The sequence below is a fragment of the Chrysochloris asiatica genome, unplaced genomic scaffold (assembly GCF_000296735.1).
Source record: "Chrysochloris asiatica unplaced genomic scaffold, ChrAsi1.0 scaffold00071, whole genome shotgun sequence".
NCBI classification, from domain to species: domain Eukaryota; kingdom Metazoa; phylum Chordata; class Mammalia; order Afrosoricida; family Chrysochloridae; genus Chrysochloris; species Chrysochloris asiatica.
In genome coordinates, this window is record NW_006408589.1 from 6,198,660 (window position 1) to 6,218,672 (window position 20,013).

At 41.6% G+C, this 20,013-nt stretch overlaps 1 protein-coding gene across 1 annotated transcript in view; it reads left to right on the plus strand.

Annotated features, from left to right (window-relative positions):
* Window positions 1-20,013, plus strand: part of STK10 (serine/threonine kinase 10) — a 205,567-nt gene that overhangs the window by 34,674 nt on the left and 150,880 nt on the right. The window contains exon 2 of the mRNA XM_006864812.1: window positions 1,509-1,673. Within this exon, the coding sequence (XP_006864874.1) occupies window positions 1,509-1,673 (165 nt within the window). The remainder of the gene's footprint in view (window positions 1-1,508; window positions 1,674-20,013) is intronic.

Genomic DNA, 20,013 nt, shown 5'->3' on the forward strand with positions numbered 1-20,013 from the left:
TGTTGTTGTTGTTGTTAGGTGCTGTTGAGTTGGTACTGACTCATAGCAACTCTATCCACAACAGAACGAAACACTGCCCAGTCCTGGGCCAAGCTCACTATCATTGGTACACCTGAGACTGTTGAAGCTGCCACTTGGCCAATCCATCTCGCTGGGGGTCTTCTTCTTTTACCCTGACCCTCCACCTTACCAAACATAACATCCTTCTCCAGTGACTGGTCCCTCCTGATAATATGTCCAAAGCATGAGTGATGAAGTTTGGCCATCCTGGCCTCCAAGGAGCACTCTGGCTGCACTGCTTCCAATACAGATTTGTTTGTTCTTTTGGCAGTCCATGGTACTTCCAGTATTCTCCTCCAACACCATAACTCAAAATGCATCAATTCTTCTGTGGTCTTCCGTATTCACTGTCCAGCTTTTGCATGCATATGAGGTTATTGAAAATACCCATGGCTTGGATCAGGCGCACCTTAGTCATCAAGCTGACATCTTTGCTCTTCAACACTTTTAAAATTTCGTTTCATTTCATTTTATTTATTTATTTTTATTTTATTGCCTAATACAATACATCGTTTGATTTTTTTGACTGCTGCTTCCATGAGTATTGATAGTTTATCCAAGAAGAATGAAGTCCTTGACTACTTCACTCTTTGCTCCAATGATAAGAATGTTATTTATTGGTCCAGTGGTCAGCAAATATAGCTGCCCCCCAATTAAGTGCCAGGAGGCACCCAACTGTGCAAGTAAGCCTCCTGCCCAAAGTCACGCAGCTTTACTTGTTCTGTGGGCTGGGATACCCAGTGTGCTGTGTGGTGCTCTGTTCTTGGTTCAGCTGCTGCTGTTCCTCTGTCTCTCCTCTCTTGTCACAGTGTTCTGTCCCTGGGTCAAGGAGATTTCGTAGGCAGGGATCTCGGGGTCCAGAGGATGCACTCCACTCCTGACTATTCTTGGATGCAGTGAAATTCCCCCTCCTGTTTCTGAGATGGTTTATTTTATACCCACGCTAGAGTTTCAAGTTTCTATAGTTACGATGAACTCTGTTAACATCCACAGCTGAATCCTGTCATCCTGTCAGTATTTCTTCCCACCTTCTCTCACCAAGACCCATCAGGAAAAGAGTCATTTGGTGAGAGTTACAAAGACTAAGTCTAGAAGAAACATATTAAATAATTCACTACACCACAACAAAGGAGCTCTGGTGGGGTAGTGGGTCATGCACTGAGCAAGGTCAGCAGTACGAATCCACCAACTGCTCTGCAGGAGAAAAATGAGGCTTTCTCCTCCTATAAAGATTTACAGCCTTGGAAACCCTATACAAAGTTGCTATGAGTCGTAACCGACTCTATGGAACATGACCACCACACTGCAGAAGCTAGCTCCTGGTTCAGCTTCTCATTGGCCTCCATTTTCACACACACCCCTTATCTCGTGCTGGCCTCTGAGCTGGCCTGTAAGGGTCAATTTCCTGCTAAGCATGCCATGTTGACCTCCCCCTTGCTGCTTTGCAGGCCAAGAACAAGGAGACAGGTGCCTTGGCTGCGGCCAAAGTGATTGAGACCAAGAATGAGGAGGAGCTGGAGGATTACATTGTGGAGATCGAGATCCTGGCCACCTGTGACCATCCCTACATCGTGAAGCTCCTAGGAGCCTACTACTACGATGGCAAGCTGTGGGTAAGGTGCCACCATGCATGTTGCTCCAGAAAGTAGTTCCAACAGAGTCAGTTCTTTATCAGAGTTTGTTTTGAAGGTGAAGATGGGGGCAAGGAGAGGTGAGGTAGGTGGGCTCTGGGTTCCCTGCCCTCCCTGTTGTCCCCCAGAGCTTCTCCTTCCACAGTAGTTCAAAGCAGCCATTCTAACTCTCTAGTGCCTGGGCTCAAATCCCACATGGATAACCCTGGACAAATTCCTAACTTCTCTGTCTGTGCCTCAGTTTCCTGATTCTTAAGGTCTTGTTGTTGTTAAGTGCTGTCGAGTCGATTCCGACCCATAGTGACCCTGTATAGGGTTTCTGAGAAGCAGCTGGTGAAGCTTAAACCACCAACCTTGCAGTTCAAACAGCTTTGCAGTCTGGCGCATTAACCCACAGCTCCATAATAATACTAACTCACAGAGTTGTTGTTAGGTGCCGTCGAGTCTGTTCCAACTCACAGCAACACTATGTTGGGTTTCTGTGGCTGCAAACCTTTATGGGAACAGAAAGTCTCTGCTTTCTCCTGTAAAGGAGCAGCTGGTGGTTTTGAACTGCTGGCCCTGTGGTTAGCAGTCCAGTGCTTACCCTGCATTGCCACCAGTGCTCCTGGAGTTGTTAATGAGGGTAAAGTGAACTAATTCGTATTAGGTCCTTACAGCAGAGCCTGGCATACGTTAGGTCGTGGTGTGGGTGGGGACCAGCTTATTGGGAATAGTAGAAGCAGCTTTACTACTATAGCTGCTGCATGCAGCTTCTTTTCAGTGGCATCATGAGGAGTGGGCGGCCCTTAGTGCCTCCTTCCTCCAATAACAACTTGATGTGCGAAACACAGATGCAGCTTTAAACCCCATGTTCCAACTTTAGCATCTCCCCTCAGCTTCCAAAGAGGAATTCTGGAGTAACCCCTAAATGCCACAGAACAAGCCTTCCCCACAGAAAATCTCCACTGACGTCCTCCCAGTGTTCAGACTTTTAGCTCATAAAATCCAAGCTTCTTAGAACATTCCTCTCTTGCCAGTGTTTTCTAGATTAAGCATCACATTTATGACCTTAAAACTAAGTACAACATTTTGTAACAAAAAAATGTACAGGAAAAGTATCAGGTTAATTCTAGATGCAATTGGACTACCGCCAGCCTCCCATGTAGACGTTTTGAATGGGGAGCAGAGAGTCACCATGGGGCTGTGCATCTCAAATGTTGCTGGAGCTGAGAGCCAGCCCAGTGGGTTGGGTTACCACACACAGCAGTTCTTTGCTAACAACCCTAATAATTATTTGGTGTCTGTTGCTGTCTTATATAGAGCAAGTTTTACTGTTTTTGTTACATTTTAGGAAATTGGTGAAGGATTTGGAGTTGACTTGTACAATGCTTTATAATTTTTCCCACTTAAAATAATGAGAAATAGACTCCTGATTGGTTGATTGTTTTTGTTTGTTTGTTTTGTAAAGAATGCCTAATTTTTAGGAAGAGAACCACTGATTCTAAATGACATAGTCATTTAGTTAAAAAACAAAACAAAGGAGAGTTAAGAAACCACTTTGAAGTTTATCCCTTCCATTTTAACGGGCATAGTATAAGTTCACCTTTTTTTTTTTTAAGAAAAGAAATTATGAGGGAGCTTCAAAAAGTTCATGAAAAAATGGAATTAAAAGGTAATGAAATTTTTCCGCTGTTTGAAGTCCCCGTATATGTAGTACATAAAATGAATATTTAATGCACATATATTAAAGATGGAAAATAGTATAAGTTCATCTTTAAAAATTGTTAATTGCTGTCGGGTCAGTTCCAACTCATAGTGAACCTGTATAGGGTTTACAAGGGCAGCTGGTGAGTTTGAACCACCAATCTTGTGGTTTAAACTGGACTTGTGATCCAATGCTTTATCCCACAGACCACACTAGGATTCTTTTTTAAAAATATACATACATATATATCTATATTTTTAGGTTTGAACTTATACCATAAGTGGTTTATTGTTGTTTTTTAAGGAGAACTTATAGCATTTGTATCTACATAAAAAAAATCTAGAAAAGAACATATTCCAAATGTGATCCGTGCTTAGTTATCACTGGTGGTAAAAATTTGCATGGTTTTAATTTTTTGTTTGTTTGTTGGAGAACTGAATGCAGTGAAGCGGGGTGAGAACTTTGCCCTGCTGCCCCCGTTCAGTGCTCTGTTCACTAGAACGGACTGACCCAGATGTAGGCTGGGTTGTCTCAGACTCTCTAAGCATCTCCTGTCTCCTTGCCTTAGACAGGGAGATAGAGGGAGTACTAACACCCAGCTGATGGCTGGCTTCCTATTACATGGTCTTTCTTCATTCCTGCCTTCAGTTGAACAGGGCGGGGATAGTGATCACCCTTCTCCAGAGGAGGCAACAGAGGGTAGGTTCCTAGTCACACAGCTAAGACTAATGAAGCTGAGACCATGCTTCCTTCCTCCATGATTCCTGGATCTACTTTAGTTTTGTTTCTTCTAAGATGTTATACAAGGAGCTCTGGCAGCATAGTGGTTACTAGTTGGGCTGCTAACCTCAAAGTCAGCAGTTTGAAACTACCAGCTGTTCCCGTGGGAGAAAGATGAGGTTTTCTGTTCTGGTAAAGATATACAGCTTCGGAAACCCTATGCAGAGTCTCTAGGAGTCAGAACCAAATCTATGGCACACCATCTCCACCAATATATTATACAAATATTACATTTTTTTCTTCTCTTAGCATATTATATAAATATCACATATGAGATCATTAGAAGAAAATGAGTATACAGAAAATAAAAAAATATTAGAACCATTCAAAGTTTTATCATCAGATATAACTAACCACTGAAAACACCTAGAGTATATTTTTGTGCACGTGCACACACACACACAGTTTTTTAAAGGTGAATTTATACATAGTATTTTACCTCTTGCTTTTTAAGATTTTGAATGTACTCAGAACATCTTTGCTTGCCAGTAAGGTAGCAACTGCTTTTCATGTTTCCTTGTTCCATATAGATTTCTATTTTCTGACTATCATTTTCTGTGGTTGGGTATTTAGGCTGCTGCTTGTTTTATTGTTGTTATAAATACTGTATATTGACATCTTTGAGTTTCTTGTATTTTGTGGTTTTTTTGTTTTGTTTTTTGGTCTGAGGACCTATGAAGGATAAATCATTAGAAATAGAGTTTTTAAATGTGTTTTGCCAAAACTGGCCTCACAGCACCACTTTGATATAAACTAAGGAGTTCTCTCCCATCCATCCATCCATCCATCCATCCATCCATCCATCCATCCATCCATCCAACTATCTAACCCCCTATTCATCTGTACAACATTTACCAGAATGTTAGTTGTGTATTCATTAAGAAAAATCCCTATTATTTGTCTGTTCCCATTATTGGTTGTGATGGTGTGCCAAGCCCATTACTTTCTTTGGCCCAAAGATAATACTAATAATGTTGGTGTCAGTTGCTGTTAAGTTGCTAACACCAACAACTTGTATACACAATAGAAAGGAATGCTGCTAGGTCCCAAACCATTTCTAGGATCTGTTGGGAATTGGACCATTGTTACCCATGGGACTTTGATTGGCTGATTTTTTTTTTTTTTAATTTTTATTGTGAATTGAGTGATAGTTTATTTGGGAGAACATCAGCGTTACATTCACCCTATCGTATTTTGTTTCATTATGATGATTACAATCCCCTCCATGCATCATCAAACAACTAAATCCACAAGGATTAGCTGATTTATTAAAAAAAGATCACCAGGCCTTTCTTCCTAGTCTTAAGTTTGGAACTAGCAATAACCGCTAACATTTATTGAGCAGTTACTATGTGCTTGGCCTCTCCCTTTGAGTTTTGCTTGCATTATATGATTTACTCTTCACTCTTTGAGGTTGTTACTTTGGTTCTATTTTATAAAGGAAAGTTAGAACAAAGAAACTAAAGAGTGACTTGCCGAAGGTCACTTAAAAGAAACTTCCTGAGCTGGAAAACAAGCTAGAGAAAAGAACAATTCTTTAGCTGGATTGTGATTGTCATGAGGTTGTTTAAATAGATAAAGCAGAATTTTTTTGTACCAAAGTTGTTACTTAAGGCTGGTACAAGCTTATCTGGTGTATTTTTCGGTGGCCAAAAAATGTTCATCTTCATTTTTGTCCTAGACTTGTTACTTTGTAGAACCTTCAAGGTGCCATCTCCTCCTCCCCATGAAAATTATTATTTAATTTGTTGCCACTGTTGAAGCTAAACACAGCAAACCATGTACCAGTCACCAGTTCAATTGTTTCTTGTTTCTACATGTGCAATTCAGTGACACTGTTGTATTCCTCTAGTTTGTGTGACCATTCTCACCCTCCTTTTCTGAATTGTGCCTACTTCATTGATATGAACTCACTACCCCTAAGGCTCAAGTTAAATTAAACTCTGTTGCTCAGTTTTAAAGTTCCTTTAAGGGGATATTTCAGGAGTTCTTGTAGCGTAGTGGTTACGAGTCAGGCTGCTAGTCTCATGGTCAGCAGTTCAAAACTACCAGTGGTTCCATGGGAGAAAGATGAAGCTTTCTGCTCCTGTGAAGATTTACTGCCTCAGAAACCCATGCAGGGTTGCTATGAGTCAGAACTAACTCCACGCACAGAATAACCACCACCACCAAGGGGATCTTTTAGGTTTCAGATTTAAACATCTGAGAACAATCATTTCAGTTCATCCACTTGCCATGGCCCCAGAAGTCTGAATTCAATAAGAACTTGGTATTCTGTTCTGTTTCAGCTTCCTTTGGACCAGGATTATTCTAGAGAATCTTTCATCAAAAAGCTCAGTTGTGGTAGCAGGGCACCCTCTGGCCTTGTGAGAAAGGAGGCATCTTTCATGGAGGCAGTTAGCCACATAGTCCATGCTGGTGGTGCTGGAGGTGTGTACTGTCAAGTTAGTTCTGACTCATAATAGCCCTGTATAAGGTTTCTAAGGCTGTACATTTTTTAGGGGAGTAGAAAGCCTCATCCTTTTCCTCCGGAGCAACTAGTCGATTTGAACTGTTGACCTTGTGGTTAGCAGCCCAGTTTATAATCTACTACACTAGTCAAAGTCCTGGTGTAGTGCTGTGGGTTAATGTGCTGGACTGCAAAGTCATTTGAATCTCAAGGTCGGTGGTTCAAGCTCACCAGTCACTCCTTGGAAACCCTATACAGGGTCGCTATGGGTTGGAATCGACTCAACGGCACTTAACAACAACAACAGCAACACTAGTAGGGCTCCTTACGCATTACATATCCTCTTCCTGTTCCTAACTCTCTTTCTTGCTCTGTTGCTCCAGGTCAATAGTGACCTTGGAAAGCTGTTTGCAAGCTTACTTAAACCCAGTTACTCTGTACTCCAACAGAAGCACTAAACACATTATTCAGCCAATTAACTAGGTTGTCCCCAGAAACCAGGGCCTTAAACCTCCAAACAGACAGATTGCATGTAAGTTTGGTTGCACGCAAGTACCCTTAACAGGTACTCTTTTGTGGTGTTGTTTTGTAAATATGTCAGTAATACAACTTTTGCCAATTCAGCTTTTTACATGTGTATGACTTATTGACAGCAATTATAATAATTGGTTGTGCAACCCTACCCTTAATCAATGTGATTTTTCCACCACTGTTGTTAAGTATCATCAAGTCAGTTGAAACAGTACCTGCTCCTGTATCATCCTTACAGTTTTTGTTGTGTGTGAGCCCATTGTTGTTGCCACTGTATCAGTCCATCTTGTTGTGGGAGTCTTCCTCTTTTCACTGACTCTCCCCTGTACCAAGCATTATGTCCTTCCCCAGGGACTGGTTCCTCCTGATAACATGTCCAAAGTATGAGAGACCAAGTCACCCCATCCTGACTTCTAAGGAACATTCTGGCTGTACTTCCAAGACACTTTTGTTTGTTCTTTTGGTAGTCCATGGTACTTTAAAATTTCTTCTCCAACACCGTAACTCAAATGCATCAATTCTACAGTCTTCCTTTTTCATTGTTGCAAAAACCACTTGGTGACCATGTCTGACTTCCTTGGGCTTCACAAGAGGGAAAAAGAATAAAACTTAAAATCAGCCCAAAGCCAATTCCTGTGAAGTAAGTTGAGGTCAGACATGCTTCCACCCTATTCCAACTTCTTTACCGTGTTCTAACACCAGCCATCCCTCCCACAGCATCTGGGTTTGACAATCCATTGCAGTGGCCACACAGAACTCATAATAATACTCAGGATTATGGAGTTTATTAGGGAAGTAAACAGGGTACAATTCAGGATCAGAAAAACTCAGTACACAGAAGTTCTCCAGTTAAGAACGCCTCTTGTCTGCCCTGTTGCTGGCACACCTCACTCTTACCTTCGGCCTCTCAGTCATGTGGCTCCTTGGCCTCTTCCCTGTTTAGGCAAGTAATACAAAGCTCTTTTAGCCAGGCTGTGAATGCCCAAAGGGCACATTCTGCAAACTAGTCTCCTGCCCATAGGCACTGAGCTTTACTCAGTCTTTGGGCCTAGAGCCAGCAGCTGCTCTGTCTCTTCTTCATGCCTCTGCCTCTGTTGTTACCTCTGCTGTTGTTACCTTGCTTTTCCAGGTGGGATCTCATACTCCATTCATGCTCTTCCTTCTTGGTGGTACTGGGATTGTCTTTTCCTGCTTCTGAGATATCTCCTTTTAAATGTATCTGAATGGCAAAACAAACCAATACCAGCCTTTGAGTCCTGTACACCTTATTTGCATGGTCTCACACAATTACTTGGTGGGAATATAGAAGATGTTAGATAGAAAAGCCATATCACGTAAATTCAAGGTACCACAATTGTCCAATTTTCACATGCCTTAGAAACAATTGAAAGTATCATGGCTTGGGTCAGATACACCTTAGTCCTTAAACTGACATCTCTACTCATGAACACTTTAAAGAGGTTTTGTGCAGCAGATTTGCCCAACGTGATATGTCGTTTGATTTCTTGACTGCTACTTCCATGTGTCATTGGTCTTGCAAAATTCTATTGTGCGATCTCCAGCGTCATTTCTATCACCAAGGCCATATTTCCCCACTACTGATTCTTCCTCTTTGTTTCCAACTTTTGCATTCCAATCACCAGTAATTGTCAATACATCTTGATTGTATGTTTGATCAATTCCAGACTGAAGAAGTTGGTAGAATTCTTCAGTTTCGTTATCACTGGCTTTAGGGGTTGGTGCATAAATTTGAATAGTAGTGGTATTAACTGGTTTTCCCTGTAGGCGCATGGATATTATCCTATCACAGACAGTGTTGTACTTAAAGACAGATCTTGATAAGTTATTTTTGATGATGAATGTGACACCATTCCTCTTCAACTTGTCATTCCTGGCATGGTAAACCATGAGATTGACAGATTCAAAATGGCAATACCAGTCCATTTCAGTTCACTAATGCCTAATATATCAATGTTTATGTATTCCATTTCATTTTTGACAATTCCAGTTTTCCTAGATTCATACATTCCATGTTCCAATTGTTCATGGATGTTTACAGCTATTTCTCTTCATTATGAGTTGTGCCCCATCAGCAAATGAAGGTCCTCAGGGCTTTACTCCATTTACGTCAACATGGTCGACTCTTTTGAGGAGACAGCTCTTCCCCAGTTGTGTTTTGAGTGCCTTCTAACCTGAGGGACTCATCTTCTGGCACGATATCTGACAATATCCTGGTGCTCTGGTAGTGTTGTGGTCACGAATCAGGCTGTGAACCTAAAGATCAGCAGTTCAAAACTATCAGCTATTCCACAGGAGAAAGATGAGGCTTTTTCTGCTCCCGTAAAAAGATTTATAGCCTTGGAAACCCTGTACAGGGTTGCTATGAGTTGAAACTGACTCCACGGTACATCATGACCATGACAACCTTCATCATGTTTCAGTATTCAATATTCTGGTGCTGACTGTGCTTTGTTGGTATTCATAAGGTTTTCAGTGACTAAATATTCGAAAGTAGTCTGTCTCTCCTTTTTCCTAGTCTTTATCTGGAAGCTCAGCTGAAACCTGTCCACTGTGAGTGACCCTGCTGGTATTTAAAATACCTGTGGCGTAGCTTCTTGAATCACAGCGACACACAAGCCACCACAGTATGACAAACTGACAGATGCATATGAAGTATAGTCAGAGTGCTCCTTGGAAGCCAGGATGGCCAGACTTCAACTCTCATACTTCAGATATATTATCAGGAGGGACCAGTCTCTAGAGAAGGATCACATGTTTGATAAAGTGGAGGGTTAGAGAAAAAGAGAAAGACCCCAATGAGATGGATTGGCACAGTGGTGGCAGCAATGGCCTTAGGCTTAGCAACAATTGTAGGTTGGCCCAGGACCAGGCAGTGTTTCATTCTGTTGTGAATAGGGTCACTATACGTTGGTACCGGCTCAACAACACCTAACAACAACAAGCTTACATGAGTGTTGACTGTGAACTTCAGGAAAACAAAGTCTTTGACAATTTCAATCTTTTCTCCATGTATCATGATGTTATTTATTGGTTCAGCTGTGAGGATTTTTGTTTTCTTTACTTTGAGGTGCAATTGTACTGAAAGCTGCAGCCTTTGACCTTCATCAGTAAGTATTTTAAGTCTTCACTTTCACCAAGCAAGGTTGTTATCATCTGTATATCACAGGTTGTTAATGAGCCCATCTCTATAAATCCTTCCTCCCCCCCCCCCTTCTTATCCCTGGTAACCAGTAATAAACCGGTCTTTATACATTTGCCTTTTCTTGTCTTTTTATGTAATAAGTGAGGTCATGCAACTTTTTGATTGGCTTATTTCGCTTAGCATTATTTCTTCAAGCTCCATCCATCCTATTTCTCCTACTGGCTGTGTAGTGTTCCATTGCATGTTTGTACCACATTTTGTTTATCCATTTATTTGTCTGTTTCTGGGCATTTAGGTTGGTTCCACTTTTTTTTTTAATGTTTTATTGTGAATTATATGATAGTTTACGTGGGAGAACATTAGTTTACATCCACTTTTTAACTAATGTGAATAGGGCTGCAGTTAAACGGTGTCCACATCTCTTTCAGAGTCTCTGCTTCCAAGTGTTTTGGGTATAAGCCTAGGAGTGAAAATGCTGGGTCATCTGTTGAGTGTTTTGAGGACGCACTACGCTGTTTTCCTCAATGCCTGTACCATTTTGCAGTCCCACCAACACTGGAGAAGGCTGCTAATTTCCCCGTATCTTCGGTAACACTTGTTATTTCTGGTGATTTATTTTTGTTTTGGCTGCAGTTGTTTTTAATCTTAGCCACGCTACTGAGAAATGGTATCTCACTGTGGTTTTAATTTTAATTTCTCTGATGACTGGTGACACTGGGCATCTTTTTTGTGTGTTTGGTGGCCATTTGAATGTCCTCTTTGGGTTTTAGACGTCAAGGGCGGTAACACTGGAACTGGGCGGATAAAGAGTGGGGAAGGATTTTCAAGCAGAAGGGACAGCATGGGCAGAGGTGCAGCTTGTTTGGGTAATGGTGACAGTAGAATTGGACCAGTGCAGGTAGTAAAAGATGAGGGCAGTGACATTGAAGGCCAGCCACCTGGTGGAGAATGCTAAGGTGAGGTGTTTGCACTGGTCTTTTAGATCAGTGGTGCTCAAAATGTGATGTCCAGACCAGCAGCATCACCAGGGATGTTGTTAAAAATGCAAATGATCAGAATCCCTCCCAGATCTACTGAGTCAGAAATTGTGAGGCGGGGCTGAGTGTTTTAATGAGCCTTCTAAGTGGGACACCTTTGGAATACATTGGGTCACCATGAGTCAGAATCAACTAGACAACAACTGGTTAACTGGTTGGTGACTCTGGTGCTTGTTTACACTTGCTAGGAGCTCTGGTAGCGTAGTGGTTATGAATTGGGCTGTGAACCGCGAGGTCAGCGGTTCGAAACTACCAGCAGTTCCGCGGGAGAAAGATGAGGCGTTCTGCTCCCGTAAAGATTTACAGCCTCCGAAACCCTGTGCAGGGTCGCTATGAGTCAGAACCGACTCCACGACACTTAACAACAACAACAACAACAACAGGTACTCTGTTAGGTAATGGGGACCCAGTGGACATTTTCCACAAAGGAGAGACACATATTCCGTGCTTTGAAACTTAGGTTTCGGGGGCCAGAATGAAAGGTTGACCAGGAAGTTTTAAGATTGAATCAGGCCTGAAAGCCCAAAGATGTGAAATTGGAACCTCATCTGTCAGGGAAGTTTTGAGAGGAAGTCACATTTGAACTGGATCTTGAAGGATGAGTAGGAGTTCTCCAGGGGGATAAAAGAAGGAAGAAGAGCAGTTTAGTTAAGGGATCAGTGTGTGCAAGGACATGGAAGTGGAGTAGTGAGGTCTCGTTCTGACATACAGGTTTGGAGAATGCAGCTGAACCTTTAGGGTTTCCTTCTGTGTGAAAAGTCTTTTTTTTTTTAAGTTTTATTGTGAATTATGTGATAGTTTACATGGGTACATGGGAGAACATTAGTTTTAGATTCATCCTATCGTATATTGTTTCATTGCCATGGTTACAGTCCCCTCCACGCATCACCAATCAATGAAAGGGTACATTCTACCAGCCTGCTCACTCACCCCACCCTCCCTCGCTGGGTCCCGAGTCCTCAGCTGCTCCATCTCTCCACGTCATCATCTCTGCCTCCATCTCGGGGATCACTGCTTCTCTGGGTAGGGTCCTGCTCTCCTCTCTTCTCCCTTCATGGTTCCAGGGATCTCCTCTCCTAGCCAGCAAAGTTAATCACTCCCCGCCTTGCCACAAAATGTCTACTTTTACATTTACAACCTTCACAATCTGTCCTGGTAACAATTATTCACCCTTGTATCACAAGAGGCCTATCTGTGTTTCCTTTCGTCAGTCCCTCCTAGACAGATTGGACACTACTCATTGGGAATTCTACCTTCCTCCATGCCCTCTGGATCTAGGTTCCCTCTTGAAAGTCAGTCATTTCTTGCCTTTGTAGTCCCCTCATTTTGGATAGCCAATGTCCAAGTTGCCCATCCCTGCCCACTCTGTGTATGGAGGGGGTGGGAATGATCCCTGCTGTAAAGATTTGTTCCGTATTTTGAGTTGCTGCATCCATAGGTGTAGGTCAAGTTTATCAAATTGTATCAGATTACTCTTTTTTCCCCTCATCTTTCTTGTGTGAAGATTTTTGGACCTATTTCTTGGCCAGGCCCGTGTCTTCTCTGTGGTCCAGGGACCACCTTTACCACATGGTTTGACTTGACAAAACTAGTCTTAGACCAAGTGTGTGTTCTCAAATTGTGATGAGAAATTGACTTTTATCAAAGTGTCCTACCCCACCTGTAAAAGCCAAGAACAGACTTTTCCCCCTGGGTGGAGTGCGGGGAATTTACGAAACTACCCCATTTACAATCTGACAAGATTGGCTTATTTTCTTTCAGAATTTGTAATCCTAGCAAAATCCTTCTAGTGGTTTCTTATCACTATTTCTGCTTTTGAATATCAAATAATGCAAGTGGGAGGCAAAAATAATTCAGAATCCTTCAGACTAATGTTGTACAGTGGAAGATGTCATGGTAGTCATATGCAAGGGTAAGTCCAAAAGTATTGCTTCTAGGGTTCCAGTTCATACATGTATGGATTGATTCCAAACAAAATGTGTTTAAAAACATGTCTCTGCAATCAGTGCATGGGGACAGACAAATTCTGTCAGTAATACATATGCCTTCAAAAACAAAAAACACAGTCCAATTAAAACAGTGACTTCTGAGGGAATCTACTGGGTTAGTTAAATTCAACACAGATCAGTTTGGAAAGTTACAGCAACTATTTTTGGGATTCCAAAGGGAATCATTTTATTAGATTTTCTTGAAGAATAGTAGGAAGATCCCAAGGGCTTTTTATTAGGAAGACATTTAAAGCAAATTGAAAATTGCATTGTTAAGAAAAAGGCCAATATACGATAGAATGAATGTAAAACCAATGTTCTCCTATGTAATCTATCACATAATTCACAATAAAACATTAAAAAAAAAAAAAAAAAGAACAGACTAAAAGAAGGACTAGGTGATCCACTTCTGAAAGGTTAGCCATTGATAAACCATATGAATAACAGTGAAAAATTATCATTTTGTTGCCAAAAGGTAAACTCTACAGGTTGGAAGGAACACAAAATGTGATTGACGAAGAGCTGACTCCTCAAAGTAAAGGCCACCTTAATGATTTGGGGGGAGCAAAGCTTTCAGGATCGTCATTTTCCAGTTGAGTATGACTCAAAATGAAGACAAAAAATACAAATCTCCATTAATGATCTGGACATGGGATGTACAGATATGAATCTAGGCAAGTTGGGTATTATAAAAATGAAATGGAATACACATCTTAGGCATTAGTGAGTGAAAATGGGCAGAAGTTGGCCATTCTGATTCTAACAATGTTTGGTTTACTATCATGGGAATGGAAAACTCAAGAGCAATGGTTTTACATTCAGATTCAAAAAGAACAGTTCTAGATCTATCTTCAGGTACAATGCTGTCTATGATAGTATAGTATGTGTATCCCTACAAAAAACACCACTGAATATAACTATTATTCAAAATGATGCAGCAGCCATCAAAGCTGATGATTAAAACATTGAAAAACTGTAAAAAAAAAAAAAAAAAAAAGGCCAAGAAATTTGCACTGAGGAATTTACTTTTCCCTCATGACAATGTATATGCTCATTCTGCAAGGGCAGCAAGAGCTGTTCTTCATGAATTTCATTGGGAAACCTTACCCTACCCACCCTAGAGCCCTGATCTTGCCCCTTCAGACTTTTAGTTCCCCAAACTAACAAACTTTACAAAGGAACATGATTTGAGTCCCTCTATGCCAAAACGGGTGTTTCAACGTGATGCAAATCGAACAGCAAATTTTGTGGGGGTTCGATGGGAACACTACCTTCAGAAGTATATAGCAAACCTAAGAGATAGTGTACATTTTGTTCCTGACCACTGCCACAAAGCAAATATTGCAACCTGTGAGCCACACGAAGTTCTTGGTCCCCCAGTGCATATAAAAGTTATGTTTACACTATCCTGTAGTCTAATAAGTGAGTGTTCAATATTATTAAAAAGTTTGAAATATTGTGAGAATCAACAACAACAACAGCAGCAAAAATGTGACACGGGCACATGAGCACATGTTGGAAAAATGTGTCCATAGAGTTGCTTGATGCAAGGGTGCCACCAACCCTCAATTTATAAAAGACAGTATTTTTGAAGGCAATTATGTGAACAGAGTGACACAAGTATGCCTGTATAGGCATAGATTGAGGCGATGTCAAAAAACAAGAGCTTCATACTTAGATGTTTTTGCTTAATAAAGGTTTCTGTGATTTCATAGCAGTGCTTTCTAACGTACCTGCCTATGTTGTTGTTGTTAGTTGTCAAGCTGACTGACTCAGGAAGGCCCCAGGTGTGCCTAATTGAAATGAGCTCTTTAGGTTTTCAAGGCTATAAACTTTCAAAAGCTGCTCACCAGGCCTATCTTCTGAGGTATGCCTCTGGGTGGATTCAAACCCCCAACCTTTCAGCTGGTAGATGAGTGCTTAACCATTTGCACTCCCTTCCCCCAAGGACTAGACTTCTTAACCATAGAATGAAAGAAATAAGTTAAATAAATTTAAATAATGTAACATATTTTTATCAGAATAAAAATTTAATAAAATATTAAGTCTTCTAATTCAGTGTACTTTACCCTGACAACACATCTCAATTCATAAATTTTCAAAAGAAATATTTGACCTGTATTTGTTGCTGCTGCTGCATACCATTGGGTCAATTCCAACTCCTAGCAACCCTGTATACAGTTTCTGAGGCTGTAAACCTTCACAGGAGCAGAAAGTCTCATCTTCCTCCCACACAGCAGCTGGTAGATTTGAACTTCTGACCTTGTTGTTAGCAGCCCAGTGTGTAGTCCACTATTTATAGTTGAAATTGTATGCATACTTAAACATTTTCCCAACACCAACTCAGTAACTGAATCAAATGTTGTTGTTGTTGTTAATTGTCATCGAGTCAATTCTAACCCATAGTGACCCTGTATAGGGTTTCCAAGGAGAAACTGGTGAGCTTGAACCACCAACCTTGCAGTTCAAATGACTTGGCAGTCTGACACATTAGCCCACAGCGCCACACCAGGACTCCAACTGAGTTGAATATCAGTTGTTAAATTAAGTGTAAAAAGAAAAGAGAATTTAGTTCTTCTGTTGTTACACAAGCGCACTAGCCACATTTCAAGAGCTCAGTGGCCACATGTGGTTAGTGGTTCCCATATTGGACAGTGTGGACAGCACCCTTCTAGGCATACACCAGGCCCCAAAAGTGAGTGAGTGCAGAAAACCCTAGGCTGACCTCATGAGTTTCCTCTAGTTTTATATAGTTTATAACTATTTTTATAAACTTTTATAGTTTATAACTATCCCCATTTCCACCCTCAGTCCTGAGCTATATATGGGGTCTGGGAAAGTTTTTCAGGGTCAGAGTATGTTTTCCAGCATGTGTTAAGGGAGCATGCAAGAGAAGTGAGAGAGAGAGAGATATGGGCTGGTAAATGTTTATAGCCAATTTGCCAATTTCTGTGGTGTAAATATTCTCATCCTGGTCAATTTCAAGGTACTACTGTGATATTTCTAATTTAGCACTGGGAAGAGATGTTCATTAGCACACTGTTATGTAGTATTTCTGCCATACACATACAATAGATGTAAATAACGTCAAGAGCATACATAACAGTAGCCCAAAATCCAAACCAAACCACTGCCCTCAAGTCCATTGTGACTCATAGAACTGTCCCACAGGGTTTCTAAGGTTGTAAATCTTTACAGAAGCAGACTGCCACATCTTTCTCCTGCAGCTGGTGGGTTGGAGTGGTCAGCCTTCCAGTTCATCATCAGTCACTTTAACTATGATTACATCACAGGGCTCCAAATGTAGTTAATAGTGAAATAATTAGGGAAGTGACACATTTTAATTATCTATTCCCTTTCTTTTTCACATCTTTTTTTTTTTTTTTTTAAGTTTTTGTTGTGAATTGAGTGATAGTTTACATGGGAGAACATCAATTTTACATTCATCCTATTGTATTTCGTTTCATTACAATGATTGCAATCCCCTCCATGCATCATCATTCAACAGTATTTGAATGATTACCTCTGTTGTTGTTGTTTTTTCCGGATGTACACCAAAACACTCAGGAATATATAATCATCCAAACAATCAAAGCACATACTCTGCAAGCCTGTCCCCTGGCTGCCAGCACACAGCCCCTCGCCTTCCATGAGTCTAGAGTCCTCGGCTGCTGTATCTCTCCATGTCAACATCTCTGCCTCCATCTCTGGTGTTGCTGCGTCTCTAGATACAGTTCCACATTCCACTCCTGCTCTTTCTCCCTTGATGGTCCTAGGTCCTCTGTTCCTGGAATGTAAGACTAACTACTCTTCCCTTTTTGCTACAAAACCTCTATCTTTATAGTTGTGACAATCATGATTAGTCATGATAATTATTCACATCATTTTAAAGTAATAGTATTCAAGAAAAACATACATAACCCTATAAGCAAGCCATAAACTTAGATAAATTTATATAATATAAATTTTAGTAAGCACAAGTAGCTCACAAAAGCCCTGAAAATTTAACTATTGGCTCTTGTAGTTTGGCTTCAGTAACCCCAGGACACCTCTGGAGCCAGACAAGAGAAATATTGATTAACTCACAAATGTCACACAGCCAACCCATTTGTTTGAAAGATTACAGACACTTATAGACCAGATGTGGACTGGGATTTAAAGGCCACACAGCAAATTTGTCAGCCATGTGGAGGTTCTCAAGAACCATGGATGGAAGAGCCTATTCATGCTACATATTCCCCTCTGAGAAACCTGCCATGCCTCCCTAGTGCACTCATCTCCTAGATGCCATACCATCCCAGCACACTCATCTCCACTGTGCTAAATGACTCACAGGCCACACTACCAGTCCGTTGCTCATTTCATGTTACCTTCCAGGCAGGCAATACTTTTTTTTTTTTGGCAAAGTTTTTTTTTAAAAGTTTTTATTGTGAACTGAGTGATAGTTTACATGAAGAACATCAGCTTTACACCATTGTTTCATTGCAATGGTTACAATCTCCTCTCTCCCAGGCATGCAATATTTTTGACTACCATGTTATCTTGAAGAGGCCGCCGCAAGAGCATCACTCCCTCCATGAGGCTTTGCCAACTCTTCTTCTGCCCTTAGATGGAATTCACCTCGCTCTCCACCCTCGCCCTCTCCCTCTTTTTCTCTGTCCCATTTGTTCTCTCTGATCTCACCTCTAACATCCTAGTGCATTATCAGTATTGGTGAATATCTCCTCCGGTAGATAGGAGTTCCTTGAGGGAAGGACCATCATACCTTGGTCCTTGCCCAGGATCTGGTCCCCAGAAGGTGCTTAGAGGAAGGAATGATGGTTCAGGTCAGTGGTCAGTTCTGTCAAGGAAGTGAAGGCTGTTTGGGGCCAAACCTGCTGTGGGGAGACTCATGTCAGGGAAGGACTTGCAGCCCCCAGAGCACAGCCGAGGCTGGCTCTACTTTGTCTTTGGTGAAGGCAGTTCTCCTACTCTTGATAGTTTGTAGGAGTCAGGGAAGAATTTTCGTTCCGCTAAAACTTTTTCTTTAATGTTGATGGGGTATGGGCAGCAGTGTCTGGCATGTAGTAAGTTGTGTGCCATCGAGTCGATTCTGACTCATAGTGACTCTGTATAGGGTTTCCAAGGTTTTAAATCTCTGTGGGAGCAGAAAGTCTCATCTTTCTCCTGCAGAGTGGCTGGTAGATTTGAACTGCCAACCTTGTGGTTAGTAGCCCAACTTGTAACCCACTACGCTACCAGGGAATGTAGTAGATGCTTAGTAAATGCCACTGTACCTTTTACTGCCCTCACCCTGGTCTTTTCTTTCTATGCCCACTGCCCCTGCTGACCCCACAGTTTTCTACAACCCCATTCTTCTGGGGCAGAATAATGGCCCCCCAAAGATGCCCATGCCCTAATCCCCAGAATTCGTGAATGTCATTTTACATGGCAAATCAGACTTTGCAGATATGACTAAGTTAAGGATCTTAAGATGGGTTGTTGTTGTTAAGTACCATGGAGTTGAATCTGACTCTTAGTGATCCAACACAGGGTTTCTGAGGCTGCAAGTCTTTACAGGAGTAGAAAACCTCATCTTTCTCCCGCGGAACAACTGGTAGTTTTGAACTGCTGACCTTGAGGTTAGCAGCCTGATTCGTAACCACTATGCTACCAGAGCTCCTTCTCAAGATGGGTGGGTCGTGTGTAACCACAAGGTTCTTATACGACAGAGGCAGAGATGTTAGAGCCAGAGAGAAGGGGCTGTGGGTAGTAATTGATACACTTGGCCTCACTGCTGTCCACCAGGTGAAACCTTCTGGAGGCTTCACCAGGATGATATCACACTCCCCAGTCCCCCGAACACAAGAAAGTGGACATCAGGGCAGATGACCACATCAGCTCAGCGCAGGGGAAGTCTTGTCACATGTACAGCACGCCTAGCTGCCCACAGGGCAAGTTCCAAATTCCCTCTGCCCTCCTCCCACCCCCTTCTCCTTTGTTCACAAAGAGTTTGGGGGTTATTTTTTTTTTAAAAAAAACAATTTTATCTGCCAGGAATCTCCCTGCTGGTTATTAACCTATTGAGTCCTTTGCTTGGCATTGAAGACTTTCTACAATCTTCCTAGACTGCTTTTCCCTTTGAAAAAAGAGAACTTAATGTTCTCCTCTTTAAATATTAACAAAAACAGTGTACTTTACAAGCTACTTTTGGTTGGGGCCACCTTTCTCAAACCTGTGTTGTTCTTCTATATTCTCAGTGGGTAATATATATATACACTTTTTTTAAGTGACTCATGTTTTAAAAATTAAATGCACTTATTTTAAAACAAACCTTTAATATCACTGCCCTAAATGGAAAGATATGATTTTTTTCTTGCCATTCATAAAAATAAAACAAACCAATTCTGCTACATTCTAACCTGATCCTGTTGTCTGCCAAAGTGTTGTTGTTGTTGTTGTTGTTAAGTGCCGTCGAGTCAGTTCCGACCCATAGCGACCCTGTACAGGGTTTCCGAGGGTGTAGTAGCCTAAAAATAGCAATGAAGCGGAGAGCTAAGTCCTACCACATTCTATAGGCCCCTGTGAACCCGGGTGGAGACCTGGTTGGCCAGCAGTATGGCACGACCTGGGGACTCCTGCGCCCAGAGGCAGTGACATGGCCACAGTGGACTAGAGTGGAGAGTGAAGCATCCAGCTGATAAGAAG